This window comes from Aquarana catesbeiana, linkage group LG01, assembly GCF_042186555.1.
Source record: "Aquarana catesbeiana isolate 2022-GZ linkage group LG01, ASM4218655v1, whole genome shotgun sequence".
In the NCBI taxonomy this organism is placed as follows: domain Eukaryota; kingdom Metazoa; phylum Chordata; class Amphibia; order Anura; family Ranidae; genus Aquarana; species Aquarana catesbeiana.
Genome location: NC_133324.1, coordinates 951366042 through 951392202, shown reverse-complemented (window position 1 = coordinate 951392202; position 26161 = coordinate 951366042). Strand labels below are relative to the sequence as shown.

Genomic DNA, 26161 nt, shown 5'->3' with positions numbered 1-26161 from the left:
TAGGGGAGGAATGGCCTATATATACCCTGCACAAGTGCTCATGTCGTGGTTTTGCCCAGTAATCAGAAAAGCTATTGACCACTCAGCTATACATTGATCATTGTTTATGTTGCTATTGTTTGTATCCTTTTGTTTGCATTTGTACCCATATGCTTAAACCTGTACTACCTAACTCAAACAAAAACAACTTTTTTTTCAGCTCTTAGTCACATGAATGAGCTCAACTGTGCATATATGAATGGGCTGAAATCTGTGTATAGGTGACTTGCATGTACACAATTCTAGTTTATCTGTAAACCTAGACGTGCCACCAACACAAAACGGATTGCTGAGGGAAGAGGTTCCTCTCTGAAAATGTGATACATTACATCATGCCTGGTTGTAGTAAATGGTCAGCATATTTTTGTTCTGAGTTAAATGTCATTCAATTGATTTTCTTATTGTAACGAGGTAGAACTGTGTTAGGGTTGAAAGAGCCGGCCTTCCTAAATCCCCAATTTGCAGAAATTCACACCTGAGGTGGTCAAACTGACGTTCATTTTTGACCATAGTGAGGAGAAAATGTGAAGGAGTGTAGACATGTGCACTACCAAAAAATTAGTTTGTTTTGCTTTCGTTTGTTTTTTAAAATTTTTTTCGTTTTTCAGGTCATTCGTTATGATAACAATTCGTAAATTCGAAAGTTCATAAATTCGTAAATTTGTAAATTCGAAAAATCTAAAAATAAGATAGAAAATCTCAAAAATGTAAAGAATAACTAATAATAACTAACTATTAAATTATAGGTATTGGAATTTCCTTTCAAATTTGCCTGAGCGTAACGAATAAAAATGTATCCGAAGTTACAAATGATCCGAAATAACGAATGCTGCATCTAAACAAATGGAACAGAATTAATTAATAATAAATAATTATAATAAAACGTTTTTATTATTATTATTGTTATTTATTTCTATTAATTTGTTACGTTCCATTTGTTTAGATGCGGCATTGGTTATTTCGGATTATTCGTAACTTGGGATAAATTCACGTTTGTTACGTTCACTAACAGCCGAATTTGAAAAGAAATTCCAATACCTATAATTTAATAGTTAGTAATAGTTAAGTTATTATTAGTTAGTTATTATTTCAGATTTTCTGGGTTTTTTGAATTTACGAATTTTCGAATATTCAAATTTACAAATATTCTGAAAAAACGTTAAACGGGTTTTCGTTAATTCGGATATCTCAGAATTACCGAATTTGTCTAAATGCGTTAAAAAACTAATTCGGAACGAAACAAATTGCACATGTCTAAAGGAGTGGGATGGAATATTTTTTCTCTCTTGAGCAAATGTGGTTTTCCTTTGGGAAACGCCATTCATTCCAAAATCAAATGTTAGCAAAAGCAAAGCTAACAATTTTTTTTTCAAATACTTTCGAATGACATACACCATCTCATCATCTGTACTAATGATAATTTTGGTATGAATAGTCATACAAATGTTTTCACAACTTTTTTATTTTTTTATTTAACCACTTGTCCACTTGTCTCCTGGAAGATTTTACCCCCTTCATGACCAGGCAATTTTTTGCTATACGGTTCTGTGTTACTTTAACTGAACATTGCACAGTCATGTGACACTGTACCCAAACAAAATTTATGTCCTTTTTTAGTGGTTTTTGATCACCGCTGCATGTATTTATTTTTTGCTCTATAAACGAAAAAAAAAAAAAAACTAACAATTTAGAAAAAAAAGCTATATTTTTTACTTTCTGCTATAAAACACATCCAATAAAAAAAAACTGTAAAAAAATCGAATTTCTTCATAAATTTAGGCCAGTGTGTATTCTGCTACATGTTTTGGTAAAAAAAAATTAATAAAAAAAAAAAAAACCCATTGACGTATTGGTTATACTATCTACATACTATGGGATATACTGGGATATACTGTATATTGGAATTTTTATGTATTTATAAAACTTTTTACTAGTACTGTAATGATGGCAATTAGCGACTTATAGTGGGATTGCGATATTGAGATGGACAAAACAGACACTAACTGACACTTTTGACACTTTGTGGGAACCGGTAACATTAATACAGTGATAAGTGCTAAACATATGCACTTTCACTGTACTAATGACACTGGCTAGGAAGGGGTTAACATCTAGGGAGATCAAGGGGTTAAATGTATGCCTAACAATGTGTAATGTGTGTAAAGTATGCTACTTTTTACTAATGATCTCTCAATTTCAAAGAAATTGACAGATCTCTCCCTGTGTACAGAGGTCTGAAAAAAGGATTTATTGCATCAGTGCAGCGTGGCATGGAGGCCATCAGCCTGTGGCACTGCCGAGGTGTTATGGTTTCTTTGATAGTGGCCTTCAGCTTGTCTGCATTGTTTGGTCTGGTGTCTCTCATCTTCCTCTTGACAATACCCCAATGCTCTAGAAGTTCCTGCTAGAGGGCTGCGCTGACTTTGTAACAGTGACAGTGTGGCGCTAGTAGAAAAAAGGTTTGCGTGTATCCTGGATGTGATACGAGTCTGACTAAAACCAAATGTGATGTGCCAATGCACCAAGTCAAAACAAAAGCCAAAAATAGGCTGTGCTCAACACAGTGAGTGTGTGAAACATAAAATAAAAGTCCACAAAGATGTGATGGGTTCTTCCCGTGAAGGTGTCTCCAATAGTATGGGATTAGTAAATCGCTTGTCTGTAGTCACTTTCAATAACACTTCGAAGGTAAATAAATACTCTTACCAACTGTGGTGGACCCTGAATGTCATACGACAAATGGGTCATTCAGGCTTGAGATCCTATGAGGTATGGATCAGGTGATGCTCGGGTCCTAGACGTAAGGGGGTCGGATGGATCCGATGTGGTGTCCCCAACTCTCGGTCCATGGATTCCACAAGTACTCTGCAATCCAAACGATCGTCTCCCAAAGCGCTTCCTCATAGGCTCCCAAGGATAAACATGTGAAAAAAGGGGAAAGGAGGACTCCAAATAGTGCAGGTCAAACCGGATGGTTTATTGATAATAAGTCAGGTATCAAAAAATGGTACAATAAAAGTGATCACAAAAAAAGTAGTAAAAAAATGTGGGGTACAAGGAATGCTGGCCCAATGCGTTTTGACACTAGAATGTCTTCCACTGGGGCAAAAGGTGTCCCCTCACATTGCCATTTAATAAATAAACTTCCTGAGCCAATAATCCGTCCTCTAAGGGGGCGGAGTTAGGCAAATGAACGAGTAACACACTCTGCAGAAAAAGCTCATTCATGACTGCAGGGATACATCAAACATAGTAAATCCGATATTAGGATAAGACAGTTGGGAAAAAGATTATTTTAAAAAATAAAACACCATAGTGTAATTAAAAATGGCAACGGGCGTGTGGTAGCGCGCTCCAGGCCTCGACTTGGATTGCCGTCACGTGACATTAGGTGGCCAATAGGACGCGGTCTCAAGGGACACGTCACCTAGTGTAGTTGGTATCGGGAATGCTTCGTGCAGAGTGTGTTACTCGTTCATTTGCCTAACTCCGCCCCCTTAGAGGATGGATTATTGGCTCAGGAAGTTTATTTATTAAATGGCAATGTGAGGGGACACAGTTTTGCCCCAGTTGAAGACCTTCAAGTGTCGAAACACATTGGGCCAGCAATCCTTGCACCCCACATTGCTTTTACTCTTTTTTACTACTTTTTTTGTGATCACTTTTATTGTACCATTTTTTGATACCTGACTCATTATCAATAAACCATCCGGTCTGACCTGCATTTTTTGGAGTTCTCCTTCCCCATTTTTTCACATTTTTATCCTTTGGAGCCTATGAGGAAGCGCTTTGGGAGACGATCGTTTGGATTGCAGAGTACCTGTGGAATCCACGGACCGAGAGTTGGGGACACCACATCAGATCCATCCAACCCTCCTACGTCTAGGACCTGAGCAGCACCTGATCCACACCTCAAAGGATCTCAAGCCTGAATGACCCATTTGTCGTATGATATTCAAGGTCCACCACAGTTGGTAAGAGTATTTATTTAAGTTCAAAGTGTTATTGAAAGTGACTACAGACAAGCAATTCACTAATCCAATACTATTGGAGACACCTTCATGGGAATAACCCATCACAACTTTGTGGACTTTTATTTTATGTTTCACACACTCACTGTGTTGAGCACAGCCTATTTTTGTTTTTTGTTTTGACTTGGTGCATTGGCACATCACATTTGGTTTTAGTCTTATCACATCCAGGATGCACACAAACCTTTTTTCTATTAGCGCCACACTGTCACTGTTACATTCACATAGAACCTTGTATGTTTGAGTGTTGGCAGCTTTTTTTTTCTTTATTACCTTTTCTGTAGCGCAGTCTTTCCCCACAATTCCTGCGCTGACTTTGGACTTGATAAAACACAGTGGACCAACACCAGCAGATGACATGGCTCCCCAAATCACCACTGACTGTGGAGACTTCACACTGGACCTCATGGAACTTGAATTCTGTGCATCTCCGCTCTTCGTCCAGACTCTGGGACCTTAACTTCCAAATGAAATGCAAAATTTTCCACAGTCCGATTTGGGGAGCCAGTTCATCTGCTGTTGTTGGTCCTCTGTGTTTTATCAAGTCCAAAGTCTGAAAGGAGCCTCCCTAAAGCTGGATATACATGTACTGAAAATCGGTTGGTTCAGCAAAAAAAGGACAGATTTTGATACATGTGTACTCCTGTCTGTTCAACAGAAGCCAGTCTAATGACCAGGTTCTGTCGATCTGTCCTCCCAGGAAACCATTATTTTATCAGTGCAGGCAATCAATGGCAGCAGCACTGAGCTGTGCATTCTGAAGAGGGGAAGTCCCCCCTGTCAGAATACAGTGGGGGAGATCCCTGCATCTACATTGCTTGTGTGGACGCGGGGATTTGTCAGGTTTTAGTTCATTCAACCCACTAAAAAAATATCACCGTGTATACCTTGCTTAACTCTCAGGACAAAAGACTTAAAACAACAACCCCCTTCCCCAGTGGCGTCGCTACAGGGGTGTTGACCGCACCAGGGTGACACCCGCCAGAGGGGCCTCCAATCCCGGAAGTAGCCCACTTAGCAGAGCAGGTCAGATTCCCAGGCTGTGATCGTGCCTCGGCAGCCTCACTACACAGAGCTGGTAAAAAGGGAAGGTGAGAGTCTGGTGTAGTTTTTTTTGGGGGGGTGGGGGGGGGGTGGGAGAGTCTCCTGGTGTAATATGGTGGGGATGGGGAGCCCCCTGTCTCTCTCTTACCCCCTCTCTCTCACCCCTCTCTTTCTCTCTCTCACTCCCCTCTGTCCCTCTCTCTCTCTCTCTCTCACCCCCTCTCTCTCCCCCCGCTCTCTCCCCCACTCTCTCTCTCTCTCTCTCTCTCACCCCTTCTCTCTCTATCCCTCTCTCACCCCCTCTCTCTCACCTGTCTCTCTCTCTCTCTCACCCCCCTTTTCCTCCCTCCTCCTCTCTCTCTCTTGCCCCCCTCTCTCTCATCCCTTTTTGCTCTCTTTCCCCTCTCTCACTCTCACCCCCTCTCTCACCCCTCTCGCTCTCTCTCCCTCTCCCCCCCTCTCTCTCTCTCTCTCTATCACCCCCTCTCTCATCCCTCTCTCCCTGACACCCCCTCTCTCTCGTCCCTCTCTCTCCCTCTCTCTCTCTCTCTCTCTCTCTCTCTCTATATATATATATCACCCTCTCTCTATTACCCCCTCTCTCATCCCCCTCTCTCTCTCTCATCCCTCTCTCTCTTTCTCTCTCTCTCTATATATATATATCTCACCTTCTCTCTTTTACCTCCTAACCCCCTCTCTCTCACCTCCCTCTCTCTCTCTCTCTCGCACCCCCTCTCCCCCCTTTTTTCACCCCTTCTCTCTTTCCCCTCCCTCTCTCTCACCCCCTCTCTCACCCCTCTTACTTTCTCTCTCACCCCCTCTCTCACCCCTCTTACTTTCTCTCTCCCCCCATCTCTCTCTCACCACTTCCCCCTCTCTCTCTCTCATCCCCTCTCTCTCATATCTTCTTTCTCTCACCCCACTTCTCCCCCCTCTCCCCCCTCTTCCATTTCTCTCATTTTCCATCTCCCCATCCCTCTCTCCTTCCTATTCCTATCTCTTCTCCTAGTACTGAGACAGGCTATTGAGAACTGTGGCTGGCTGGGGGGGGGGGGGGGGGGGGGGTTGGGCTATGACAAATCTTTGGAGGGATAAGAACTCTCAAAATCTTGAGGGTATATGAGAGTTTACTTTTCCTTTCATGGATACATAGCTTAATCTTGTTAAGCATAAGGTATGTTATTTAAAAATGTTGTTACATAGTTACATAGTAGGCAGTGGTGGCCCGTCCATAGGGGGCGCAAGGGCGCCACCCCCCCTCCAGGCAGTCACAAAAAATAAATACATTTAGAAATTTTTTTTTTTAAATGGCCCTTTAACCTCCCTGGCGGTATGATTATTTCGGATTTTAGGTGCTGAAAGCGGTACAATTATTTTGCATGGAAATTTGGCGTTTTATATTGTAGGTCTGTAATTCTTAACAATGACACACTTAAATCTGTCCAAACAAGAGTCTAGTAGATATCCCGGGTATGATAAAGTTTGAAACACAAAAACATAAATTATAATATAATAAAAAAAAAAAATAATTAAAAAAAATAAAAATAAATAGTAATAAAATTAATTTCCACACGATTCACTATCGCTCAATTCTGCAAGTGTTCTAATTTACTATCGCTGTTTTCTAGCTGGTCTAAAGCCATTTTTGACGTAAAGGGACACTTTTTGGTTGCTATGGACAATAAAGTTTCCAGGCAGAAAGAACAGTATATGCAATATAAAACTACATGCAGGGCATGGGCCAAAGCACTGGGGACAAAGGGGATGTGAAATCATTTCATACAGTACTGTAATCTGTAAGATTACAGTACTGTATGTGTTATGATTTTACACTTTTTTTGAATTTGCCGCCAGGCTCCGCCCCCGTGCGTCGCGCCGCTCGCAGGGAACGGAGCCTGGCACGGAGAGGCTTCGGAGGAAGACGGAGCCCGCAGACACAGCGGGGGACATCGCAGGATCCCGGGGACAAGGTAAGTAAGGAGGCACCAGGATCCTGCGATGTAATCCCGAGTGTGGCTTGGGGTTACCGCTAATGGTCCCGAATTTTAACCCCGAGCCACACTCGGGAAAACCGCCAGGGAGGTTAAAAAAAAATAGAAAAAAAGGTCCTTAAGTCCTCTGTGTTCGGGCGCGAGATTGCAAACAAGGCGCTTCATTTGCGGGCTTTTGTCCCGCCTTGCGTCGCATTCCATCGTGCCGAACAGCTTCAGCCCGGCGCCTGTAATATGTTTTATTAAGGCCGAGTGGTTTGATTGACATCCGAGTTAGATATCATTTCCAGTTTTCTCTCTCCCATTGCACCCGAGCAGAGGAAGTATGAGGAGCGGACTCCTCCACCACCGCTGCTGCCCACTGAAGGAGACACAGCAGGAGGAGAGGACACCACAGCAAGGTAAGTGCTGGTCCGGACCTCCTGCAGAGAATGGGGGGAGGGGGTTTGATGGGACAGTGAGGCTGCATATGATGGGACAGTGAGGCTGCATTTGATGGGACACAGGCTGCATGTGATGGGACAGTGAGGCTGCATTTGATGGGACAGTGAGGCTGCATTTGATGGGACACAGGCTGCATGTGATGGGACAGTGAGGCTGCATTTCATGGGACAGTGAGGCTGCATTTGATGGGACACAGGCTGCATGTGATGGGACAGTGAGGCTGCATTTGATGGGGCAGTGAGGCTGCATTTGATGGGACACAGTGAGGCTGCATTTGATGGGACACAGCGAGGCTGCATTTGATGGGACAGTGAGGCTGCATTTGATGGGACAGTGAGGCTGCATTTGATGGGACAGTGAGGCTGCATTTGACGGGACAGTGAGACTGCATTTGATGGGACACAGTGAGGCTGCATTTGATGGGACAGTAAAGCTGCATTTGACGGGACAGTGAGGCTGCATTTGATGGGACACAGTGAGGCAGCATTTGATGGGACAGTGAGACTGCATTTGATGGGACACAGTAAGGCTGCATTTGATGGGACACAGTGAGGCTGCATTTGATGGGACACAGTGAGGCTGCATTTGATGGGACAGTGAGGCTGCATTTGATGGGACAGTGAGACTGCATTTGATGGGACACAGTAAGGCTGCATTTGATGGGACACAGTGAGACTGCATTTGATGGGACACAGTGAGGCTGCATTTGATGGGACAGTGAGGCTGCATTTGACGGGACAGTGAGGCTGCATTTGATGGGACACAGTGAGGCAGCATTTGATGGGACAGTGAGACTGCATTTGATGGCACACAGTAAGGCTGCATTTGATGGGACACAGTGAGGCTGCATTTGATGGGACAGTGAGACTGCATTTGATGGGACACAGTGAGGCTGCATTTGATGGGACACAGTGAGGCAGCATTTGATGGGACACAGTGAGGCACCATTTGATGGGACACAGTGAGGCTGCATTTGATGGGACACAGTGAGGCAGCATTTGATGGGACAGTGAGACTGCATTTGATGGGACACAGTAAGGCTGCATTTGATGGGACACAGTGAGGCTGCATTTGATGGGACACAGTGAGGCTGTATTTGATGGGACAGTGGCACTGCATTTGATGGGACACAGTGAGGCTGCATTTGATGGGACACAGTGAGGCTGCATTTGATGGGGCACAGTGGGGCTGCATTTGATGGGACACAGTGGCTGCATAAGATGAGCACAGTAGCTGTATTTGATGGGACAGAGTGTCAGCATTTGATGGAACAGTGGCAGCATTTGATATTGCACATTGGCTGTGTTTGATGGGTACAGTGGCTGCGTTTGATGGGCACAGTGGCTGCGTTTGATGGCACAGTGGCTGCGATTGATTTTTTTTTCAGAACTTTTCAGTGTGTTTGCGCCCCCCCCCCCCCCCCAGTGGTGGCAATTAATGGGCACAGTGGCTGCATTTGATGGGCACAGTGGCTGGGTTTGATGGTCACAATGGCTGCATTTGATGGCACAGTGGCCTCAATTGATGGGCATAGTGGATGCGTTTGATGGGCACAGTGGCTGCTTTGGATGGCACAGTGGCTGCGATTGATTTTTTTTCAGAGCTTTTCAGTTTGTTTGTGCCCCCCCAAAAAAAATTGTGAGCACCAGCCGCCACTGAAAGTAGGTGAGGTTGAAAAAAGACACAAGTCCATCAAGTCCAACCTATGTGTGTGTGGTTATAAATCATAAATTAAATGAAAATGGCTTAGTAAGTGAATACCAAGTATTCTAAAAATTCTTTATACTCACAATTTCCTTTGTTTCTGGACAATATATGGTTTATCTATTTGTTTTTTGGATAGATATCTCAATTTTTTTTTTTTCTTGTTTATATAATGTTTAAATTAAAAAAAAACTTTCAATTTTGCTAATTTCTATTTGACATTCATCCAAGTAGCTTCCACGGTACCATATCCTAGCATTGATATACACATTTTTCACATCCTCTATCACTTAATTGCCAATGGACTATTGAATCTTTGGTAAATACTGTATATGTAGGCCCATTGTCCAAAACAGGGGCTACTATGCCAGTTTAGTTTCTAACGCAGACTGATTGTATAGTTTTTCACCTGTTTTTTTTCCTAAGATTAAAGTGGTTGTAAAACTTTGCATATACCCAGTGAAGCGACTGGCCTCAGGCGATACACAGAGATGAAATAAATCCTCCTACATAAGTTGTATCTGTTTATCTGCAACCCCTTTTTTCTCTACATCTGTTCAAAGTGCTGAATTTTAAAGCTTGTCTAAGATTTCAGAATCACCAACCTGTCACCATTTTTCTCTTGGTGTCAGAAAAACTTGTCAGAAGTGATTCACACTGATAGCAGAGGAATGAAGTAGCAGGCTAAAGTGACACTAAGGGGTTGATTTACTAAAGGCAAATAGACTGTGCACTTTGCAAGGTGCAGTTGCACTCTGTAAGTGAAGTTGCTCCAGAGCGTAATAAATGAGCAGAAGCTCTGCTGACCTCTGCCATCCAATCGGGTGCAAGCAAAAATGCATTTTTTTTATTTTCCTGGCATGTGATTGGGTATTCTTTGCAAAGTGGACCTTTACCTCATTTACTAAATTCTGGAGCAACTGCACTTGCAGAGTGCAATTGCACTTTGCAAAGTGCACAGTCTATTTGCCTTTAGTAAATCAACCCCTTAGTGCTCTTAACTGAGACAGGTACACACCATAGAGAGATATGCTTTGTTCATATTTCATGTCTGAGTTGGCTTGGGATTTCTTATTGTCGCCAATAGATGTCACTGGTATCACTAATCATAGTATGAGATTTCGCAAACAAAACTAAGTTATGAATAGTTATATTTCTTTCAGCCAATCCAGAAGGAGGTTTATGCCACTGGTGCATGCTGGAAAGAATATAAATATTTGGGACAGGCCATGTGCTCGCTCTCTTCCCCTGGACTGAGGCCTAGGAAGGTGCTGCTGGATGGAGCTCTGCTGTTAGGCCCAATAGCCTGTCTTGGGGCCTAAGCCTAGGTTCACACTGATGTGATGCGGGAACCAGCGCGATTACAGCGGGTTCAGCCATACAACTGAACTCGCATTCTCACAGACATCGCATGTGATCGGCACCGCAGGTGCGGGTGCGAATCACATGCAATGTCTGTGATTGCACTGGTGTGAACCTGGGCTTAAGTGTGCTGAAGTGGTCCTGAAGCTGTCCTGCCTGGTCTGGGGGAAGATGCACCAAGGACGAGACCCAGGAGAGAACCCTTGCTGTAGAGAGCCAAGAAGAAGGCTGGTCTTTCAGAAGGTCCTGGTGACTCAATTGGAGAATGCACTGAAATTTTGGGAATGTGCTTATAGTGTTGCCAGGTCGGTTAAAATGTCCTGGCACTGTGAAGCTGGACATTGATCTGGATCTGGAGAGTCTGTAAGTGATCTTCTATGGTATCTGGGACCCCTAACCCTCACCCGATGTCTGTGATTGCACTGGTGTGAACCTGGGCTCAGGTGTGCTGAAGTGGTCCTGAAGCTGTCCTGCCTGGTCTGGAGGAAGCTGCACCAAGGAGGAGACCCAGGAGAGACCCCTTGTTGTAGAGAGCCAAGAAGAAGGCTGGTCTTTCAGAAGGGCCTGGTGACTCAATTGGAGAACGCACTGAAATTTTGGGAATGTGCTTATAATGTTGCCAGGTCGGTTGAAATGTTCTGGCACTGTGAAGCTGGACATTGGATCTGGAGTGTCTGTAAGTGATCTGCTATGGTATCTGGGACCCCTAACTCTCACCTCCTTAACCGTTCTGCAATAAAACATGACTAGCGTAGCACCCAATATCCTTCTCGGCGCCAATTTTAGCCATGGACTAAGCCCTGGAGAGAAATGCTAGCCCACCCCTGGCCTCTGGAGGTGCTAGTCTGTCTTTGGGGTGTCAGAGGTGTGTTACATATATCTAAGGAAGCACAAGTTTGAGCATATGTGAGAAAAACATTTAGTAATTAAAAAAAACAGGAGGTATTTTCTGCCCAACACAATAAATTATTTATTTTTTGCTTTTAATTCACTGTAGTAAATGTGTGTACAGATGTTTGTGTGTGTCATTGGCTGGAAATCACATCTCACATCCCTTGAATAATGTTGTTACACTTTATTATGCAACAATGATATAATACAAAAAAGTGAACACATACAGTTCAAGGTTTTTTTTTTTTTTAAATCAAGTTTATTGTAGAAAAACTATATCTTTTGTCATTTTAATGAAAATGAAGAAGACATTTGAAGGCGATAATTCTGGGGCTTGTGGCTCCCCAGTTGGTATATCTCCTGTACTTTCCAGGTCTCAGGTAATACTGATGTCCACTGAAATTGGGCTCCTTATAGAACATTCAGTAGCCATCATGGACATGGCAAGAATAAATGTCATGGTAGCGGAATCTCTCATAGATATGAGGGAAATCCTCAGTGAACTCCATCATCTGATTTTAGTAAATCTACTCCAGTATGTATATAAGCAAGCAACTTATTCTGCATGGAATAAATGAATAAGTGATTTTATGATGGAGTGCGACTCTCATTCAGTGTACAATACAGTGGGGGCAAAAAAGTATTTAGTCAGCCACCAATTGTGCAAGTTCTCCCACTTAAAAAGATGAGATAGGCCTGTCATTGTCATCATAGGTATACCTCAACTATGAGAGACAAAATGTGGAAACAAATCCAGACAATCACATTGTCTGATTTTTGAAAGAATTTATTTGCAAATTATGGAGGAAAATAAGTAATTGGTCACCTACAAACAAGCAAGATTTCTGGCTCTCACAGACCTGTATTGTCTTCTTTAAGAGGCTCCTCTGTCCTCCACTCATTACCTGTATCAATGACACCTGTTTGAACTTGTTATCAGTATAAAAGACACCTGTCCACAACCTCAAACAGTCACACTCCAAACTCCACTATGGTGAATGCCAAAGAGCTGTTGAAGGACACCAGAAACAAAATTGTAGACCTGCACCAGGCTGGGAAAACTGAATCTGCAATAGGCAAGCAGCTTGGTGTGAAGAAATCAACTGTGGGAGCAATAATTAGAAAATGGAAGACATACAAGACCACTGATAATCTCCCTCGATCTGGGGCTCCATGCAAGATCTCACCCCGTGGGGTCAAAATGATCACAAGAACGGTGAGCAAAAATCCCAGAACCACACGGGGGACCTAGTGAATGACCTGCAGAGAGCTGGGACCAACGCAACAAAGGCTACCATCAGTAACACACTACACCGCCAGGGACTCAGATCCTGCAGTGCCAGGCGTGTCCCCCTGCTTAAGCCAGTACATGTCCGGGCCCATCTGAGGTTTGCTAGAGAGCATTTGGATGATCCAGAAGAGGATTGGGAGAATGTCATATGGTCAGATGAAACCAAAGTAGAACTGTTTGGTAGAAACATAACCCGTCGTGTTTGGAGGAGAGAGAATGCTGAGTTGCAACCAAAGAACACCATACCTACTGTGAAGCATGGGGGTGGCAACATCATGCTTTGGGGCTGTTTCTCTGCAAAGGGAACAGGACAACTGATCGGTGTACATGAAAGAATGAATGGGGCCATGTATCGTGAGATTTTGAGTGCAAACCTCCTCCCATCAGCAAGGGCATTGAAGATGAAACGTGGCTGGGTCTTTCAGCATGACAATGATCCCAAACACGCTGCCCAGGCAATGAAGAAGTGGCTTTGTAAGAAGCATTTCAAGGTCCTGGAGTGGCCTAGCCAGTCTCCAGATCTCAACCCCATAGAAAACCTTTGGAGGAAGTTGAAAGTCTGTGTTGCCCAGCGACAGCCCCAAAACATCACTGCTCTAGAGGAGATCTGCATGGAGGAATGGGCCAACATACCAGCAACAGTGTGTGACAACCTTGTGAAGACTTACAGAAAACGTTTGACCGCTGTCATTGCCAACAAAGGATATATAACAAAGTATTGGGATGAACTTTTGATATTGACAAAATACTTATTTTCCACCATAATTTGCAAATAAATTCTTTCAAAAATCAGACAATGTGATTGTCTGGATTTGTTTCCACATTTTGTCTCTCATAGTTGAGGTATACCTATGATGACAATTACAGGCCTCTCTCATCTTTTTAAGTGGGAGAACTTTCACAATTGGTGGCTGACTAAATACTTTTTTGCCCCACTGTATATTCTCATATAGATGATTGTGTCTCTGACTAAGAGTATCTTTTGACTGGCTGTATAGGTTGCTGCACTTTAAAATTCTCATCCAAAATCTACATTGCATAATGAATAACAAACAGAAAAAGTTTCTTTATCAAGTTTATTGTCAAGCAGAAAACTTAAAATGTTTTTAAACATTTAATAGGAATGATGGAGACGTCTGAAGGATCCAATTCTTGGGCTTGTGGCTCCCCAGTCGGTGTATCTCCTGTACTCTCCAGGTCTCAAGTAATACTGACGTCCCTTGTAGTTGGGCTCCTCATAGAACATCCAGTAGCCGTCTTGGACATGAACAGAGTGGATGTCATGGTAGCGGAATCTCTCATAGACATTAGGACAATCCTCAGTGAACTCCATCATCTGACCTCTGAAGTCTTCTCTCTCATAAATCTTGATGCTGAAGGAGCCTTGGTGCTGTTAAAATAAGTTACACCACAATAATACATAAAGCAATGTAAAAAAAAAGCTACTGGTCACATTACTGCTATCTTTTCCAATAAAAATGCACCCAAAGATTTTTTTCAGTTTTGGATAGAGTGTAGTAATATTCAATATTCCCCCATATGTTCAAATTAAACATTAATGATTTGGGGTCAATAGAACTTTCTTTTAACCCTATACAGTATATTTTTAAACTATTTCTATGTTTTTTTTCTCTTTTTTTTGATAGATAAGCAATTAACACATGACAAGGGATCTAAAGAACTATGGGTTAGCTAATGATACAGCACCTGCTTTGAGGCTGCTTTTGTCTGATTAAAACCTCAGACTTAGCTGTCTGTTAAAGCTTTTCTTCAGGTTTACCACCCCTACCCCCATCCCCAATCCAATAACCTAACAGACTCTACTTCTCGTTCAAAGTGGTTCTAAAGTTAGAAGTTGTTTTTACCTTAATGCATTCTCAACTTTGAGGTAAAAAATCTTCAGTCAATAGAGACACAGAGTGGATCTCGGGGATGAGCATGCATGACTGTCCCCATAGCAAGCATTTCCCCCCAGCCCCCCCCCCATACTTAACTAAGCCCGATCTCGATCTTGCAATGTGCATGAGAGAAGCAGCTCTCTTGGCTCTCTCCCTCCCCATTGGCTCACAGACAGCAGCTATTTCATCCTGCTGCCGTCTACCACAGCCAGTGAGGAGGAAGTGGTAGTGGGGCTTGGGAGCAAGCATGCACAAGTGCCCCATAGTAAGAAGCTTGTTATGAGGGCACTAGGCAGAGGGGAGGAGTCAGGAATCCCGGCGGGGGACCTGAGAAGAGGAGGATCGGGGCTGCTCTGTGCAAAACCATTCTACAGTGCAGGTAAGTACCTGCTTGTTATTTTAATTTAAAAAACCCATACATTTGCAATCGCTTCAGATAATTACCTGAATCCACATTTACTGTAATTGGAGGTCTGAACAGAAAGCAGGTACCTATCTAACACCCATTACTCAGTGTTACAGATTGGAGTACTTGGCTATGACGGAGGTCTGAATGGCAAAGTATCTCTATCTAGTGACATCAGCACAACATACTGTATTTTACTAGTCCTGGCTCAAGGGGCAAATGCCCTTCAGGCCAGTTCTCCCTTGAGTGTAATGCGAACTTGACATCAGTATCATATAAGCTGCCCACAGACAAAGAAGGTTACTTGGCCATGCTTAATCCAACTGTTGAGGTTGAGTTGAGGATTTTTGTTTAGCCCTACAGAGCAGGGTGATAGGAGAGAGGAGAAGAACAACTCCATTGGGGCAGTGTATACTGGCAGGACAAGTAAAGCTTAAAACAGGTTTTCTTACCTGTACAATCAATGGCCACCTGTAATTATAGTGGGCATTTCAACTCATAAAAATGACACTGATTACAATAAGACATCATCATCTAACAGCTATAGACAGCTTTGGCTCTTAACCAGAGTGCACAATGTGTTATTACCTGGGGGCTCAGACGACAAGATTTAATAGAGTCATTGTAGCCCATCCATTGTTGGAAGTCAGGATAGTCTCCTCTATGGAGGAAGTACTGGTGTCCTCTGTAGTTAGGGAGCTCATACAGGATCCAGTTCCCACTCTCCACACGGATGGAGTTGCAGCGTCTGAAGTATGAGGACAAGTCTGGACATTCAGAGCTACACTCGTAAGAGCGACCCTGGAAGTTCCTGTCCTCGTAGAAGATGATCTGTTGAATAATAAAACAAGATCAGGTCAATTCAGGTTCAATAGAATGGATGCGTTTTAGAATTAAAAGAAACAGCGTGGACAATATTTTTAATATAGCCATTCTCAACCAGGGCTCATTGGAACCCTAGGGTTCCTCCAGAGATTGCTGATGATTCCTTGAACTGTGGCTAATTGACCTCCCATCTGATGGTGGCTTCATAGATCCAGGTCCATCACCACTTGGCAGAGCCAGTAGCATGGCACCAATGATCTTTAAAGCTGTCTGTAACAGTGGCATTCTAATCACCACTGTAAGGGGTGGGGGCATTCTTCCCACCGAGGGAAGAATGGGCATTTTTTTCTAATGACCCCCCATTGGACTAATCCTAGCAGGGTTTTGCCTGAGATGTGAAAATTATTTTAAGGGTTCCTCTGGGGTAAAAGGTTTGAGAAAGACTGTTTTTATGTGAATCACTACCCAAATATATCAGACTTCTGTCAGTGACCTCAACCGTATTGAACATCTTTGGGATGAATTAGAATACCAATCGTAAGCCATGTATTGACTTGCATCAGCACCTGACCTTATAAATGCTCTTTTGACTAAATGGGCCCACATTCCTACAAAAATATGCCAAAGTATTATAAAAGCCTTCCCAAAAGAGCTAACAACTGTTTTAGGCATGAAGGGGAAGCAATTCCATATTAATGGCCAAGGTTTTGAAATGGGATTTCCAACAAGCTCATATAGGTGTAAGGGTCCGGTAGTCACAAATGTTTGGCCATATAATATAAATGACAGCTTCAGCTGTGCCAAATAATGGCCGTCTGACAAACTGCCTATAAAATAGACCTCAGTATTTACAAATTCACACAATTTTAAGGATAAAACTTAAATAGAGTTATTCAGCTACAAGCAATCGATATCCACAGGCTGAACCATTGGCTAAATATTCATTTGATATTTCAATACTTTTATGCCCTTCTTACCTTTCCCATTTTGCTTGTCTTGTTAGTGTGCTCCTGTTGGTCTGCACTGGTAGATAGCTGGTGGAAAATTGCCTTTATATACTCTGCAACATTACTCATATGTTTAGGCTTTGCCCAATCAGAATGAATAGCAATTCTACGCTATTGAGAATTGTTCGTTGTTTCTGTGAGACCATTGTTTGTATCTTTCCCCTTGCATCAGCACACAAATACTTTACCTAGACTGCTTAACTGAAACAAAACCTTTGCTGCAGCAACCAGTCACTTGAATAGTTTGGAATCTGTCTATATGTGTGTTTTTTATGTAAGATATGTGATATAGAGTTTTGGATTCATAGTACCATTTTTGTTTTTTGCAAATGATGCCAAATTATTTCCCTATAGGATGTCTCTGACTTACAATCCGACCTGGATGCTCTTATTGGGCAACTACATTATGTAGCAAATTAAGTTTAATGTTTATAAATGTAAAGTTAAGTATTTGGAGACTAAAACATGAACGCGTCCTGGGCATGCGCGGCGGCTCCTGACAGGACGCATAGTCCGGGAGCTCCGTTCCACTCCAGCCGACCAAGGCCCTCCACGAGCATCTGCGATCCCCACCTGGATCAACCTCCCACCGGCCAGCGTAAACCTGAAGAACCCCCCTGATGTCCACAGGCTCAGCGAGGAGAAGCCTGAGCACCGCTATTGCAGCCAAACAGCCTCGGGCTGTGAATTCCAAGATGGCAGCCGCGCCACACCGCCCAGCTCCAGTTCGCCTCACCAGCGCACAGGCCGCATCTCCTTCTTCATCCCTGCAGCTGGGACTGTCCGTGAGTACTCCTCCCTCAGATCCTGCATCCCCAGCCTTCACAGAATCCCTTATTGAACAGTCCTTGGTAGACCCGGATTTCTCCCCCATGGAGACGGACCCTCCCCAGCCCCACCAGCTACTACAGCCCGGGGATTTGGGCCTAACCCAGCCAGTTAACATGGCCAACTTATTTGCTAAATTTGCTGATCTTCTTGACAGAGGCCTACACAATACTGCCAACAAATTCACCGGTGATATCAAAGTGGATCTCCAAACTATAGGAACCCGCATGGAGATCATAGAAAACAACTTAGAAGCCACCATTGCCAGAACTAATCAAAACACTGATTGCATTCAACTCCTTCAGGAGCAACTCGAGACGGCCAATGCTAAAACTGATGACCTTGAGAATAGGAGGTACAACTTCAGAGTAAGATGACTCCCAGAATCCTATAAAGATGTCACAGAAACAAATTACACTTTTATCAAGGAAGTACTCCCTGACATTCCACAGCATAGATTGGAGCTAGACCGTGCTCACAGGGCTTTGAGGATTCCAAAATCTGACGACCTACCCAGAGATATCGTGGTAAAACCACATTTCTATTCTGTCAAGGAGGAGGTGATGCGCAAATTGCGAACCATGTCTAAACTTATGTTTCAAGGTCACGAGCTGCTAATCTTTGCGGACCTGTTCCCATCTACTATCCAAAAGCGCAGAGCTCTAAAACCTTTGCTCAAGATTTTTAACGGATAATGAAATCAAGTACTGGTGGTACTTTCCATTCCAACTCAAACTCGACACTAAAGGCAAAACATACACGTTTGCATCTCTCCAAGAGGGTGAAAAACTGCTGCTACACCTAGGCCTTATTTGTCACAACCCGAATCAACCACAGCCTGGACCGGCTCCTAACTCTGCTAAGAGACAACTTCCACTATCCCACTGCTCCCGGACTGGGAGACCACCAGATCCAAAAAGTCCAAGGAAGCTGTCCCTCCCTGAGCTGCCCCGGACAGCGGATCTCCATTTTTTTTCCTTTTTTGCTGGGAGGACTCTAACTGCCTAACAGAACTCTATGAGCTGATTTTGCTCCTTTTTTCTTTTTCACGCCTCTGCCGAGGAAAAATCTCAAGGTTCCTGCCCTTCGGAGGCCAGATGTTCTGGCTACCTCACATTTGATCTACCATGTTCCACTGACACTCATGGCAGAATGGAAAGGAGGGCTAAGCCTTTTTACTGATGTCCTCTAGGTCTTAGCCACCTAATTTGCAATGTTTTGTGTAGCCTCACCCCCTGATATCCTCCACCCCACCTACCCTCCCCCACTCCCCCCCTTTTTGTTTTCTTCCCACTATCCCCCTACCCCCCCTACCCCCTAACTTCCCCTCTCTCTCACAGACCCTAGATGCTTTAGATGATCCAGGCTATAAGTCAGAGTTATTGTAAGATCAGAGTTACTGTTAAGTTTTATTTTGTATCTCAAGACATCATCGGTTTGAGATGCCAGTGTTATAGTTGGGCCATAGGCCTCTGATTCTTAGTCCCCTTATATGAGCGTCGCCTCTCGGCTGGAGTGGTACTCATGCACCCCCTCCTGTCCAGCAGAACAGGTATCATACACTTCTCCTGACAGGATTGATCCCTCCTTACAGAGGGTTTACAGTATTGGTTCTCCACACGGGTGGAGGTCACTATTTCCTCCATTTTTGGGAGACTCCCTTGTCTTCAATTCTTCTCTCCTCTTTCTTCTGTTTCTTCCACCTGTGCTATACTAACTACTGTTCTTTTGCAGAAGCTGACTTGGGGAGATCCCCCGTCTTTCACCCGTAGATGCAGAGATCTGGTTCCAGCAGGTTGGTTGTCTTGGTGATCTTGGAGAATCAGTGGTAAGTTCCTTTGTTTCACTAGTGTGGTTCACCCCTCTTCTCTATGACTGACAATCCCCCAGTGCTTCACTCCCTGCGTGTAGGTTCCCACAACGTGCAGGGATTAAACTCCCCAGCTAAGAGGCGAAAAGTCCTACAATATTTACACTCTCAAAAAATAGACATTGCCCCCCTTCAAGAAACGCACTTCCCTAAATGCTATTGCCCAACATTAATCCACTCTAAATTCCCCTCTTTCTACCTGGCTAATAAGGATGACAAAACCAAGGGAGTGGGCATCCTCATTTCCCATAAGAGAAAATTCTCCCTCAAAACAGAATTTAAAGACCCGGAGGGTAAGTTCATCCTGGTAGTAGGGGACCTTGATGGTCAGCTATACTCACTCATTTCCTACTATGCCCCTAACAAGGGTCAACTACCCTTTTTCCAAACAATGCTAGAAAACTGACAACCATGTTGGAGGGTACGGTAGTTTTCGGGGGAGACTCCAAAACAGTGTTTGACCAGGGATTAGATAAATCACGTCCCTTGGGTAGATGCCTCATTAGACCCACAAAACAGAGCCTGTGCATAGCCAAACTCATCTTCCAACATTGCCTACTAGTTATCTGGAGTGAAGTCAATCCAACTCTGCGAGACTATACCCATTATTCAAGCCCTCACAGCTCCTTTGCTAGAATAGACCGCATTTTTATTGCCTCCGCCACAGTTCCACTGACCACTAGGTCCTATATCAGAGGCTTCATCTGGTCGGATCACTCCATGGTTTTTTGACCCTGCAGCGCCCCACGGGCCACAGACCCCATAAGTGCTGGAGACTCAACGAGTCCATTCTGAGTGACCCAATCAGGGTTAAGGAGATTGAAAGTGCTATTCAGAACTACTTTCAAACAAACTACACAATGATATTGCCCATGCCTCTGGGCAGCGCACAAGGACAGCTCATCCAAATAGGTTCCCAGATCAACAGGGCTAGCAGGGCGGAAGTAGCCAAACTGGACCAGGAGTTTATCACATTAACCAAAAAACACAAGGCCAATCCTAGGTCAGTACCCATATCGGAGCTTGACGCACGGCCCTAAACCTAGCCCTCACAACAAAGGCTGAGAAAGGACTGCTTTGGAGGAGACCCCGATTCTATTGCCAAAGTGACAAAATCGTCTCTATGCTCGCGGATAGGCTAACTCCAAAGATAAGATCCTCCGCGCTCCCCAAAATTAAAATTAATGGTGGCACCTTGTCCCAGAACCCTCAATGTATTATGGGGGAATTTCAAAACATTTACAAATCACTGTATAGTGGAGATGATCACCCGTCTCAAAACGCGGTGGATCAGTTCCTGTAAAACATTCAGATTCCCCAATTGGAAGACAGACACTGCCTTAAACTAGAAGCCCCTATTTCATCAGAGGAAATTTGTGCAGTTTTCAAAAACTTAAAGTCTAACTCTGCACCTGGCCGGGATGGGTTTTCGGTCCAATACTACAAATCTTTTTCCACGATTCTCACCCCATACATGGCCCGCTTCTTTAATGCCCTTGTCGGGTCACCTTGAGGCTAGGTGACAGATGCACTCTGTAGGAGTCGGAAGTGCACCGCTAGGTAGTGGACCCTAGGACTGACTGCTGCGGATTGAACCCTGGGAGGTTCAGGAAAAAGGTCTACTGGATCATTAACACAGATCCCACTGGGAGCTAGAGCATAGATTCCTCAGGGCGCAGAGTCTAAGAGCCAGCAAGTGTTCACCAGAGCCCCTTGTGGTGAGGATGGACTGAGCTACAGTCTGGCTCCAGGTCGCGGCCCCCAGGGTCTCACAGCTCACGCTCTTGGTAGACTACAGGAGAAGAGGAAGGAGGCAGCAGGCTGGAACAACAAGGAAAGTAAGGAATAAGCCAAATGTCAGGGCGACTAGCAGACAAGGATAAACATAACACACCAAAGGTCAGGGTCACAAACAGACAGGGAAAGTCGAGAACAGGCCAAAGTCGGTAACTGGAATCAGACGTAGAAAACACAGCAAGTACACACGAAAGCTAACACACAATGGTTGATCAGCACTGCTGGCTTGCAGTGCACAGGTTAATATAGGGTTTCCTGATAGGAGCTGGGGTGGAGCCATGCTAGGGGAGAGATTATAAAAGCAGTCAGGTGAGGGTCAGCTGGTCTCTAGAGATGAACACATGGAGACAGGTAAGCTGACAGACAAACTCTATTGCATAACCTTGACAGCCCTGCACCAGGGCGTACAGCTGGATAACTCGATTAACACGGCTTATATTACTGTACTCCCTAAACCAGGCAAATACCCCAGCTCGGTAAGCAATTATAGGCCTATCTCACTCATAAACAATGATTTAAAGATTCTGACTAAAATCCTTGCAGACTGCCTGGCCCAATTCATTAGTTTATATATCAACCAAGTGGGCTTCATTCCTGGGTGGCAGGGCCCAGATCAAATCCGTTGCACAATTGACATCATATTCCTCCTCAACTCGAATTGGGACAATGATTCTCCCAGGCAGGGATGTCTCCTCTCCCTAGACCTTCAAAAAGCCTTCGATTCTGTCAACTGGTCCTATATTTTCTCCACCCTGAAAAGATGGGATTTGGTGCATCCTTCCTGAATATCATGCATGCACTGTACTCTACCCCATCAGCCCAGGTGCGTCTGCAGGGATTTTACACGGAATCTATTCCCATCTCTAAGGGCACCAGGCAAGGATGCCCGCTCTCGCCTCTGATATTTGCCATAGCAATCGAGACGCTAGTGGTTACCATTAGAAATAATCCGGACATCCATGGCATTCATTGTGGATCCCGGTGCCAGAAATGCGCCTTATTCGCAGATGACATTCTGCTTTTTATCTCATCCCCCTAACTTCTCTCCCTAACATTTTCAGGCTTCTGGATGACTTTGGGTCGATCTCAGGGCTCCTGGTTAACTATAATAAATCCCAAGCACTAAACAGTAATATCTCGGACTCTCTGCTTACCAGGCTTAGAGAGAACTTTCGATTTACATGGAATAACTCTTCTATCACTTACCTGGGGATCAAACTAACCTCCAAGGTCGAACTCCTTTACCAAGCTAACTATCAATAGCTATTAAAAAAATTGGAGGATGACTTGTCAAGGTGGTCTCAGCTCTCTCTATCCTGGTTGGGCAGAATTAACACAATTAAAATGATGCTACTCCCCCGCATATTATACTACTTCGGAGCACACCCTATCCCTAAAACAATTTCAAGCCAAGATTATCAGATATGTCTGGGGAAAGGGGGGACACAGGCTATCTAAAGTGGTCCTTTTCTGATCAAGAGAAGAGGGGGTCCTAGGTATTCCAAACTTATTTTTGGTACTTTCAAGCTGCTCAATTAGCCCAGATTTCGGCAGTTTATTCTCTCTGGGAATCACCTGACTGGATACATATCGAGCGCCAGGTGGTCCCACTTCACACCCTTGACTATCTCCTATGGTGTCCCAAAAAGATGAGACCCTCAATATTGTCCCCGACACTCTCCCACTCCTTTACCCTCTGGAACAGCCTGAAAGGACTCAATCAATTGACCTCCCCCATCGAACTGCTAAAGCACCTATTTCAAAAACCGGCTTTCCCACCAGGGCTAAACATCAAAGCCTTTCGGTGGTGGCTTGACAAAGGGCTTTATAGAATATGGCACTTCCTCAGACCCATGGGCCCACTTTCCAAAGCCTTCTGTATTAGCAAGCTTGATATGCCAACATCCAAGCTCTTTCGGTACACCCAGATTTCCGACTTCCTGCACAAAATATGTAAAACACAGCCCAATGGCCCCCAAATCACTACCTATGAACAAAGGTGTGGTCAAGTCGATGAACAGAGGGGAGAAAATCACAGTGATCTATAGGGCACTGGCCTCCAATAGCTCCAAGACTCCCTACATGCTACATGCTAGCCTGGGAAGAGGATCTCTCCCAACACTGGAAACTAGAAACATGGAAAAGAAACTTTTTTCAATCGTACAAGGGTATCCTCAACTCCAGCCTCGCAGAAGTTAGCATAAAAGTAATTTCCAGATGGTAGCTAGTTCCATCGAGACTGGTCAAGCTATACCTGACGTCATCCCCCCTATGCTTTCGGGGGTATGACCTCAGAGGTGATATGTATCATGTTTGGTGGGGTTGCCCCAGACTAAGGAGCTTCTGAAATAAGATCTTCTCCTGGATCCGTAAGATCACAACGATCCCCATCCAAATGTCCTCCCTGTTCACTCGTCTCAATTTTCCAGTGAAGGAAGCCTCCAGGAGTACACAACACCTGATTTTCTTTATCCTCCTGGGTGCCAAACTCACACTAGCCAAAGCTTAGAAAAAACGGTCTTGACGCTACTAGCAAAAAAGAATATCTCATGGGTAATGACACAAGAGAAGATGGCAAGGGTACTCCTTGACCGCACAGAACAATTCGAAAAGTTCTGGGATCCCTGGGCAACCTTCATAAGTGTCCCTCTACACCCCTGATCTCAAATCGACCACGCTCTATACCGTTCTCCCCCAGTCGGCTCACCTCTCTCTTTCTTCTCTTCCATATTTCTTCTTCCTTCTCCTCTTCCTTTCCTCTTTTCTGTGGCACTGGGCTTCGGCCATAGACTTTATGGACCTAGTTAATTTTAGTGTTTGATTTCATAATAGTGTTGGGCACTCCCTACCCATCAACACTTGCATGTTACCTGATAGAACGATGAATATCCTCTCCTCTGATTGTTTCTTTTTTGTTATATCCTCTGAGCCTACTCTCACTACCGCTGAACGCTGCACAGCTATTAGATAAGGTTCAGGTGTCGAGCCGAGGAGTGGGAAGCCCAGACCACAGTGTGTTCTCTTTTGGGGTGGCGGGTTAGCTCCCTTACTCCTCTGGACCCCACACCCCTTTAGAAGATGAGTTGTACAGCACCATATCACTCCTCAACCCCCGAGCTTGATGCTTGTGATGTAGGCTACAAATCCATGATGCATTCTCTATGTGCCTTAATGTATACCCTACCTATGATGTAATTTAGGCCATGTTGGCCATTGCAGGGCAAATGGTCCCACTTATACTTTTGTACTGTGAGCTTTATACTGAATAAAAATATTGAAACATAAAACATGCACGCGTCATACACTATATTACCAAACGTATTGGGATGCCTGCCTTTACACGCACATGAACTTTAATGGCATCCCAGTCTTAGTCCATAGGGTTCAATATTGAGTTGGCCCACCCTTTGCATCTATAACAGCTTCAACTCTTCTGGGAAGGCTGTCCACAAGGTTTAGGAGTGTGTCTATGGGAATGTTTGACCATTCTTCCAGAAGCACATTTGTGAGGTCAGGCACTGTTGTTGGACGAGAAGGCAGAGCTCACAGTCTCCACTCGAATTCATCCCAAAGATGTTCCAACGGGTTGAGCTCAGGACTCTGTACAGGCCAGTCAAGTTCCTCTACCCCAAACTCGCTCATACATGTCTTTATGGACCTTGCTTTGTGCACGGGTCCAAATCATTTGGTGGAGGGGGGATTATGGTGTGGGGTTTTTTTTCAGGGATTTGGGCTTGGCCCCTTCGTTCCAGTGAAGGGAACTCTTAATGCGTCAGCATACCAAGACATTTTGAACAATTTCATACTCCCAACTTTGTGGGAACGGTTTGGGGATGGCCCCTTCCTGTTCCAACATGACTGCGCACCAGAGCACAAAGCAAGGTCCATAAAGACATGGATGAACAAGTTTGGGGTGGAGAACCTTAAATGGCCTGCACAGAGTCCTGACCCGGTAGAACACCTTTGGGATGAATTAGAACGGAGCCTGCGAGCTAGACCTTCTCGTCCAACATCAGTGCCTGACCTCACAAATGTGCTTCTGGAAGAATGGTCAAACATTCTCATAGACACACTCCTAAACCTTGTGGACAGCCTTCCCAGAAGAGTTGAAGCTGTTATAGCTGCAAAGGGTGGGCCAACTCAATATTGAAACCTTCGGACTAAGACTGGGATGCCATTAAATTTCATGTGCGTGTAAAGGCAGGCGTCCCAATACTTTTGGTAATATAGTGTACATAATAACAGCAAGGAATATGCAAAATTGCAGTTTCTAATGCAACCAAGATACAATGGTTGTACTGAAACTAATGCAAATGTAGGCATAACTTTTTTATTCATTTAGACCAGCACTCAAAATTTTGCAATAAGCTAGTGGAAATCGGCTGAGACCGAGTGTTCCGTCGCATCGGAGGGGGGGAGCAGGCACCGCTGGTAGGTGTAGTTGAACGGGAGCTGATTCTCCTCCCAGCCTCAGCCCCTGTCATTCTCTTAGCAGGGCCTGACATACAGCTGGTGGTAGGAGCGAGGCGGGAAGGGGGTTTTTGACGGGAGCTGCCAAAGTTTACATTTCCTATTACCAAACCGGTGATTGGTTGTTCAGACTGTTTGGCAATCAATCACCAGCTTGTTGATAGGAAAAGCTAACTTTGGCAGCTCCCGCACCCCTGTCCAGTGCTGTGCTCCACTGTAAGTCTCTCTGCATCCTAAATCAGTGAAAGTGTCATTCATTGGTT

The 26161-nt window shown here is 44.3% G+C and overlaps 1 protein-coding gene across 1 annotated transcript; it reads right to left on the bottom strand.

The window, feature by feature from the left end:
• Positions 1–13859: 13859 nt before the first annotated feature.
• LOC141121780 (gamma-crystallin-3-like) lies at positions 13860–17002 on the bottom strand. Its single transcript, XM_073611501.1, has 3 exons — positions 16904–17002; positions 15690–15932; positions 13860–14187 (listed from the first exon to the last, which is right to left on the bottom strand). Exons 1-3 carry the CDS (start codon positions 17000–17002, stop codon positions 13912–13914), a joined length of 618 nt encoding a protein of 205 aa, XP_073467602.1. The 3' UTR covers positions 13860–13911.
• Positions 17003–26161: the final 9159 nt, after the last annotated feature.

Bases quoted from the DNA above. Each gene is read 5' to 3' on its own strand.
- LOC141121780 (XM_073611501.1), bottom strand. From the start codon at position 17,002: ATGAGTAATGTTGCAGAGTATATAAAGGCAATTTTCCACCAGCTATCT. The intron at 15,933-16,903 runs GTAAGAAGGGCA...ATTATTCAACAG, and splicing joins AGACAAGCAAAATGGGAAAG to ATCATCTTCTACGAGGACAG. The intron at 14,188-15,689 runs GTAATAACACAT...TTATTTTAACAG, and splicing joins CTTGTCGTCTGAGCCCCCAG to CACCAAGGCTCCTTCAGCAT.